Genomic DNA, 8,732 nt, shown 5'->3' on the forward strand with positions numbered 1-8,732 from the left:
TTCTAATTTCTCTATGGTTTACTACGTGTCCAAGTATTTAGATTTGTTTCTGTGCGTATTCACGTTTAGATTCGTTAAGAATAAACCATACTTATTAATTGATTCTTTCACTTTTCTAACGTGTTCCCTATGTTCTTTTAAATTCCTTCTAAATATAATAATGTCATCCATATACGCCATAGTGAACTTTCCAAGGCACGGCTTTAAAATTTTATTCATCATACTCTAGAACGTAAGGAGAATTTAATAGATCAAATGTAATGTATAAAAATTCACAAAGCTCGCCTCCGCATGAAAAAGCTGTTCTTATATATCATTTTATTTAGTGATATCCTGATAATGCATCTAATTAAGTGAAAAAGATTGATTCATGCAGAAAGACAATATCTCGTCAACCCGAGGCATGGGATACGAGTCTTTATTGTTAAGTCATTCAGTCCTCTGTAGTCGACGCATAACCTGTAATCTCCGTTTTTTTTTCTATGCCAGTGTCACCAAACTTCTCCATGGACAATAAGACTTCAGTATAACACATTCTTTTAGATATTGTTTAGCAATTTTCTTCGCTTCACTCTCCGTTTCCACCCCTACCCTATAACACACGTTCGTTATTGGCGATAGATTTTGAGTGATAATCCTGTGTCCTCCAGAATTTCGTTGACGCTCTCTTTTTGTATCCATTCAATGCGCCAGTCCTTTTCTAATTCAATTTTGACTTTATGTTTTTTAAGGAAACCGAGACCAATCGTTATATTTGAAGTTATATCGTTTGTAACTGAAAATTTTCTTCAAACGCTCGTTCTCCAATCGTAAATCATTGTCTTGTCATGCCCAAAGTTTTTATTTCAGTACCATTTGCAGAGATAAATTTTCTTGTGTTCCAGTTTCATACTCCCAACATATTTTTCTTTAATTGGGTTTACGCATGCTCCTGAGTCGATTAGGGCTTGTACATGAAATTTTTCAATTTTAACTACAACTGTGAGGTTCTTATTTGAAGTATTACCAAAAGACCTAATAGAGTTGTGAAAATAAAAGTTTTATTTTCATAAATTCCATCCTCTTCTTATATTTCCATTGCAACTCGCCTTATCCTTGTTTTACGCAGTTCTTTTTTTCGTAGCTTTTTTAATATGTTCGTTCTACCACAATACCAACATTTCTTATTACCCTGTAATTTGCATATCTCCATAGTTTCTTCTATGACACTTGGAGGTAATGTCGTATACATACTCGATATATTACTACAAACGAGTCCTTCACAAGCCTTATAGATATAAATCCAAGTAAGTTTAATCGGCGTATTCATCAATAAATTCTTCCAATATCATCAGGCAATCCATTGAGTGCGAATGCAATTAGCACATTATCCGGGCGTACAGCTCTTATTGAAATTCTCCTTATTTGATCCAAGTACGATAAAACGATCCCGAACGGTATAGACAACGTGTTAGATTTATTTTGTGTTTCTGATTGCTTAATCTTACTTTATATCTTTTTAGAAATGCCTCACACAATATTTCAAATTCACAGTTCCATGGCAACAATTTCGCCCATATAGCTGCTTCCCCTGCTAAATGATCATAAAGAAGAACTTTTTTTCTCCGCAGTTTGCAATTACTGCCCATCCCCTTATGTATGCCAAGAATGCATCAGGATCATCTTTTCTATGTTCGCAAAGATTTTTTGTTTGCCATTGTCGCCAAACTGTTATGGTCAGAATAATTTCAGGAAAATATAAAAATTATTTACTATATTAAAAGATCAATGTCATTTATCAATCACTGATTAAGTGATGGATCTTTGAAGTGTCGTGCTTACAACAAATACAAATTTAAGTTGTCACACGACATCCTCCCAGCTCCTTAGAGATAACAGAGTAGTCATAAATAATAATCCCTCAGTCAGAACTGTCAAATGACTGAGATGCTGTCTGTTTACAATGAGCCATTGTAAACAGACAAGGAACAATATACAAAGTGTTTAGAAACAATAAACACTCGAAATATGCTAATTTCTATTACTCCATAAATATCCCGCCTTTTCCTTTAAGTTAAAAGGGCGGAGAAATAAAACTATAAAAAGGAATTCTTTCTAGCCCTTTAGCGAGATATGAAAGAACAAAATTATAATAAACAAATTCATAAAAATTCTTATTAAGACACACCGAGCAGCTAGGTAGGCAGCCCGTGTCACATAAGTATTGTCGCAGTTAGTAGAGGGAACCCTAAAAAAGAGCTCTGTGGGGATCGAACCCAGGACCTCTCGAAGAAAAACAAAATTTACTAAAAAAGGAAAAAAAAATATTATTAAGAAAATACAGTAACATTATCCTTCAATTTTTAGTAAATAATTTTTTGTTTTGTGGGGTTATGAGAATAAAAATGGACAATGATAAAAGACAAGAAGTTTATAATTTTTTATTATATGGTCAGCTGCCACCAACGTTGTTGGACAAAGTTGATCGTAAAATTTTTAAAAGAAAAGCTGAACGTTTCATGTTGTTTGAAGAAAACAACAATGGAAGTTTTGAACTAACTGTGAGGTTTAAAGTAGATCAATATAGATCATTGAGATTCTTTACAACCAATGAGCAGCGTTTCAAACTGGATTTCATCAAACTGATTCATGTTTCTAATGGACATCCTGGGCGTGACAGATTGTATCCATTGTTACAATCAAAAGTATACGACGTTACTCAAAACGAAGTACTGAGAGTTTTGAAAAGTTGTGATATTTGTCAAGCAAGAAGAAACCTAATAACTAGACCAGTTATTAGACCAATCATTTCAAAATATCCTAGAGAAATGTATATTGCTGATTTGATTGATCTTCGATTGTATCACGAACTCAATGATGGGTATAAATGGTTACTTAACGTAGTGGATTCATTTTCCAAGTTCTGTTGGACGGTTCCATTGCGTGACAAAACTGGCATTAGTGTGCGTGATGCCTTTGAAACACTATTCAATACGTTTGGATCTTGTTTTATACTTCATACCGACAACGGTAGAGAATTTGTTAATCAATATATCGTGAATTTATGTGTAAAGTATGAAATAAGACATGTAAGAGGAAGAGCTAGATGTCCTTGGATACAAGGACAGATAGAACGATGCAATCAAACAATAAAATGGATGATTGCATCTACTCTGAGGTCGAAGAATATCTTAGGGCAATGGTCCATAGTACGCCAAGAAGTTACCTGGGCATATAACAACTTAAGGCATTCAACAACTAAACAAACTCCATTCAGTTTAATGTTTGGTAGGCCCATTAAAGACATAATGCAAGAATCTAGAATCACTGATATAATAGATTCGGTTGCAAATAACAACGAAGTTGAAAATGAGGAAGAAGAACGAAGAGAAGAATTTGTTTTTGAAGAAAATAACGTCGTAAATTACGAAGAACTATATGCTTTAAACAATGAAAATCTTTTTTTAAATGAAATTTACCACGAATCTGCACGGTTTAATACTCAAAATGCTGCTAATAGAATGATTGAAAGAAGTATGTGGAGAAATGACTTTTACGAATATAAATTGGGAGATAGGGTTCTTATAAGACCATATTTAGACAATAATCAAAGTACTAGAAGGCTTCCTCTATACGAACATTTGGATGTCGATGTATATATTGTAATGGATATACTTCAATTTAATAAAGTAAAGTTATCTAAAGAAGCTGATCCATTGGTTATTATAGAAGAAATTTACACTAGAGATCTAAGATTGCTTGATAACGAATAAATTTTTTAAAAAGTTGTTTATTTTATTTTTTTATTTCTTTTCCCTCCAAATTTATATAAAATTACTCGAAATATACCCCATAATATAATTTGGACAAATTTAGAACCGTCTCAAAAAAGTCGTTCATTGTGATTGTATTCCTTCGAGAAGTCCCAAGTTCGATTCCCACGGGGGTCTTTTTTAATAAATTTTTTTAGGGTTCCCTCTACTAACTGGTTCCACCAACTAACTGTGACAAGTATTGTTATGTTACTGCTTTTCTTATAAAAGTAAGATCATAAGTATAATTTGTAGAAAGAACAACTTTTTTGTTTTTTTTATTATTTATAATTATTGTGTGATATTATTGTCATGCGGGAAACCTACGCCGACCATCAAGATTCTTAGTCATAATGAATTCTGCATTTGTTTAAACAGTTAAGATATTCGACACTCCTAGATCTTCAAACAATTGCTACAAATATGCGCCTGAACAGATTCGTGTAATTTTTGTTCTATTTTTATTTCCCTCCCAAAATGCTACATTTTGGAGGATAACATTTTGAAAACGTATTAAAGCAATTGTCTAGAACGGTACAATGAGTAATAAACAAAGCCATATCAATATTGCATTCCAAAAAGCCCCCCCCCCCCCCATGGCTTGCCTTAAGACTAACTCGACATTAACTATAAACCCCCACAAACTTTAATATATATATATATATATATATATATATATATATACTATAATAATGTTATTTGTCGTAGCCGATCAAATACTGACCAATCATTTTTTACAGATGGACAGATTTGATTGGCTGCAAAAAGTATTTAAAAACTGTGATCAGACACGAGGTCTGATCTGAAAAGAAGACGATTATCAATAACAGATTTATTTGGATTGTTAGTTGAACTCATGATGAAGGGTAAGGGCTGGAAAATAAATAGGAAATATTTGGAATAGACCATTTCGACGGTCTATTCCGAAAAGAGTAAATTGCTAAAGTAAAAGTAACTTTCAAAATGCTCACATTCAATATTAATTAATCACCTGTCTCTTACATCATCCTTCACATGTATATTAAATAAGAACCACTCACATTTGGGGATTCTTATTGTTTGCGTAGGTTCGTCGCCGACAAAAATATTTATAAAAAGGAAATGAAAATTAATAATAAATATGTTGAAATTTATTAATATATTTTTACAGATAAAACTTTAATTTATATTTCGAATCTTCAGTAAATAATTTGTGTAAATCTTCATATTCTTCTGCCTGGAATGTAAAAGGAGACTCTTTGCAGTCTATTTCGTAAGTCTCTAAAAATTCATCAGTGTAATAATTATAATCAAACAAGGAAAACATGGGTTAAAAAAAATTAAATGTTATATAAGAATAAACATAATAGGCGTGCTGCACAGGGATGCGGCTTGTTCTAAAGTAATACTCCAAAGAACTATATGTTTGTCCGCCTGTCCCTAGCAGGCTTTTATAACTTTTATTGATAATTTGTTTATTTAAGTGATTCTCCTTGGAATTCATTTCTTTTTGTTTGTTTAAAAAAAATATTTTAAAAAAAAGAAGGAGAAAAATAATTAAAAATTGTAATTTCAGCCTATAAGAAATAGAGATGTTATGTGGTCATAATACCACAATATAAAATTTAATATTTATTGTGGATTGAATATTCAAAGATATATTTATAAATAAATTCCTCTTAACTTGGATATGTCTAACAGGGTGGAGAATAAAGAAAACGGAGACATCATAAAGTTGTTAGCTAAGCTCACCCTAAAAAACTCGGGTAAAGATATTAAAGCTAAAATTGAACATTTAGAAAGGAAAAGGGATTTCAAGTCCTTGTTGATGAAGACAAAATTGAGAAAATTCTTGACAGGGCAGATGATGGAATTTTTGAGGCCCATCTCTACATTACGAAAAACAAAAAATCAAGAAAAATAGTATATGTTGACTGGAAAGATTATATGTTGGCAAAATTTGAAAACAAAATATCAAAAAGAGATTTTTATAAAGAGCACCAAAGAAAGGATGAAAAATGTTTTGAATTTTTCAGAAGAATGAAAAAATTAGGCGATACTATAATTGAGGATCAACAATTGATCTTTTTGATCAGTTTCCTTGGCTTACGTAAGATGCGCAAAGAAATTGTGAAAGCAACCGTAAGTTTTATCGTTATTAACGATGACTTTTTAGAAATAGTAAAGAGACTAGAAGAAATAAGAAATACAGCCGTATTTAGGAAGAATTCAAAAAAATCTTTGATGGAAGGGAAATTTAAAAAAGAAGTGAATAATATTGAAAATGTTGAAGAAATAATTAAAGATAATTACGTACATCTAAAAAATAACAAATTTAGAACTATTTTTGATACTGGTTTAGAGTTAAGTTTCATTACATTTAAAATTTCAAAGAAAGTAAAAGAACAGATTTTTTAACTAAAGGAACCAATCAGTCTTTATACCTGTCTATTAGAAGAATTTAAAGTATCAGAATATGTATGGTTAATTTCAACTTCAAAGGAAATTCGTACAGAGAAAAATTTTATTTTACCTAAAAGAATGACGCAACAATCATTATAGGAAGAAATTGGATGTCTCAGAGACAACAAAAAGTTGAAAAATCAGATATTGGTAACTATAAGGAAGAAATGCAAAAGCTTGTTTGCATGGAAACCAGAAGGTATAAAGGGTTTCGAATGTAGAATTGAAACCGAAAAAGGAAAAAAGGATGTCGTAAATCCATATAGAATTCTACAAGCTTGGGAAGGAAAGTAGAAGTGGAAATACAAAGGTTGTTAAAAAACAACTATATTCGGGATTCTAAATCCACTTGGTTGAATAACGTGAGACCTGTAGAGAAAAAAGATGGTAGTGTTAGATTAACTATAAATTTAATTAAACTTAATAACATAGTGGAACTAGATAGTTATACTTTACCTAGAATAGAAGAATTATTTTATTGCTTAGGTAAAAGCAAATACTTTTCTAGAATCGATCTTAAAGAAGCATTTTTTCAAGTAAAACTACGTGAAGCTGACAGAGAAAAAACGGCATTTAGAATCAAAAATAAAACATACGAATATGTAAAAATGCCAATGGGATTTAAAAATTCGCCGGCAATGTTTCAAAGAGTTATCGATAAAGTTTTAAACGAAGAAAAGGGTAAGAAATGCTTTGCATATGTCGATGATGCTTTGGTTTTTACAAAAACTATCGAAGAACATAACAAAGCTTTAGCCAAAGTATGCAATTTGCTTAATAAAGAAGGATTTTTCGCAAATAAAGATAAATTAACAATTTTAAAAGAAAAAGTTGAATTTTTAGGTCATAAAATTTCACAACATAAATTAGGACCAATAATAGATAAAACCGAAGGAATTGGCAAGTACAAAACGCCAAAGAATGCAGACGATGTTAAGAAATTTTTAGGAGTTGTTAATTATTATGGAAAATTTATTAGGAATTGTGCTGACATCTGTAATCAGTTGGTAATATTGTTAAAGAAAAATCACCAGTTTGTGTGGGGAGAAAGCCAAGAAAAGGCATTTAATGAATTAAAAAAATATTAACTTCATTACTATGTTTATACCAACCAGATTTATCATCTAATTTTATCTTAACGACCGATGCGTCAAACACCGGACTAGGTGCAATACTTAGCCAAATTCGTGATGGAATAGAACGACCGATAGTATTTGCATCAAGACACCTGAGAGATGCAGAATTAAATTATACTATTACTGAGAAAGAAATGCTTGCTTCGTTATGGGCGATGGAACACTTTAAATATTGGTTATTTGGTAGGAAATTTACGATTTTTACAGATCACAGAGCGCTATAAGCCCTTAACCAAAAAGGAGAAATTAAATCATCACGAATCATTAGATGGATAGAAAGGATCCAGATGTATGACTTTGAGATCAAAAATAAGAAACCAACTTAATTGGCACATGTTGATGCGTTATCACGCCAACACAAAGTGATAAATAATATAAATAGGACTTCTAATAAAGAGAGTATAGTAAAAGCTCATGAAAAACTGGTTCATAGAGGAGCCAAGGCCACTTACGAGTACTTATGTAAAAGTGAGCCAGATAAAAATATTAAATTAGCAGAAGTAAAAGAAACTATTAAAGAATGTCTAAAGTATAAAGAATATAACCCTGTAAGAATAACAGGATATAGACAGATTGAAGCTTTTGAACCTAAAGAAAATGGGGCTTTCGACATTATAGGTCCAATTCAAAACTCTTACATCTTTACAGTTATAGATTACTTTTCGAGATACGCTGTAGCAAAAGGATTTAAAATTAAAACAAGCACAAATTTATTAATGTTCTTGAAAATAGTAATAAGAATTTTAACGTATAGACATTTGTTTCCGATGCAGCTAAAGAAAATATAGTGATTATATAAGAAATTGGATGATAGAAAAAAAAGATTACTCATCACATAACTTCTCCATACCATCATTGCTCAAACGGTAGAATAGAACGTTTTAATAGAACGATGCGCGAAGGCGTAAACAAACAAGAGAAAACGATAAGATTATCGAACCGAGTTGAAAATGTACTTAATAGTTACAACAACATTCGTCATTCAGCTACAAACTTAACACCTAAAGAGGCATTGAATCTTGAAAACCTAGAACTACTAAAAAATAGACATTTTGAAAATAGAATTGAGAAGTACAAGGAAATGTTTTAACAAACTAAATATCTAAAATTATATCTACGTGACTTTGTTCTAATTGAAGATCACATACATAAATACAAAGGACAGCTAAAATTTTCTGCTATGGGCGAAGTTGTAGGTATACTGTCTAACTATACTTATCTAATTAATTTTAAAGGTAAAGTCAGTAAAAGACACATAACTCAGTTACGTAAAATCAAAAAAAGAGGAGTTTTATCTTTAGAGAGGGGAAGAGGGTACAAATACCAATCGCGGAGGATGTTGTGGATTGAATATCCAAAGATA

At 31.3% G+C, this 8,732-nt stretch overlaps 1 protein-coding gene across 1 annotated transcript; it reads left to right on the top strand.

Annotated features, from left to right (window-relative positions):
• Positions 1-5,460: 5,460 nt before the first annotated feature.
• On the top strand, positions 5,461-6,188 carry VNE69_02185 (uncharacterized protein; the record flags this gene model as incomplete). Its single annotated transcript, XM_065472737.1, has 2 exons — positions 5,461-5,507; positions 5,570-6,188. The coding sequence occupies 2 exons, from the start codon at positions 5,461-5,463 to the stop codon at positions 6,186-6,188; spliced, it is 666 nt and encodes a 221-aa protein (XP_065328809.1).
• Between the last annotated feature and the right edge of the window lie 2,544 nt (positions 6,189-8,732).

Source organism: Vairimorpha necatrix, chromosome 2 (assembly GCF_036630325.1).
Source record: "Vairimorpha necatrix chromosome 2, complete sequence".
NCBI classification, from domain to species: Eukaryota; Fungi; Microsporidia; family Nosematidae; genus Vairimorpha; species Vairimorpha necatrix.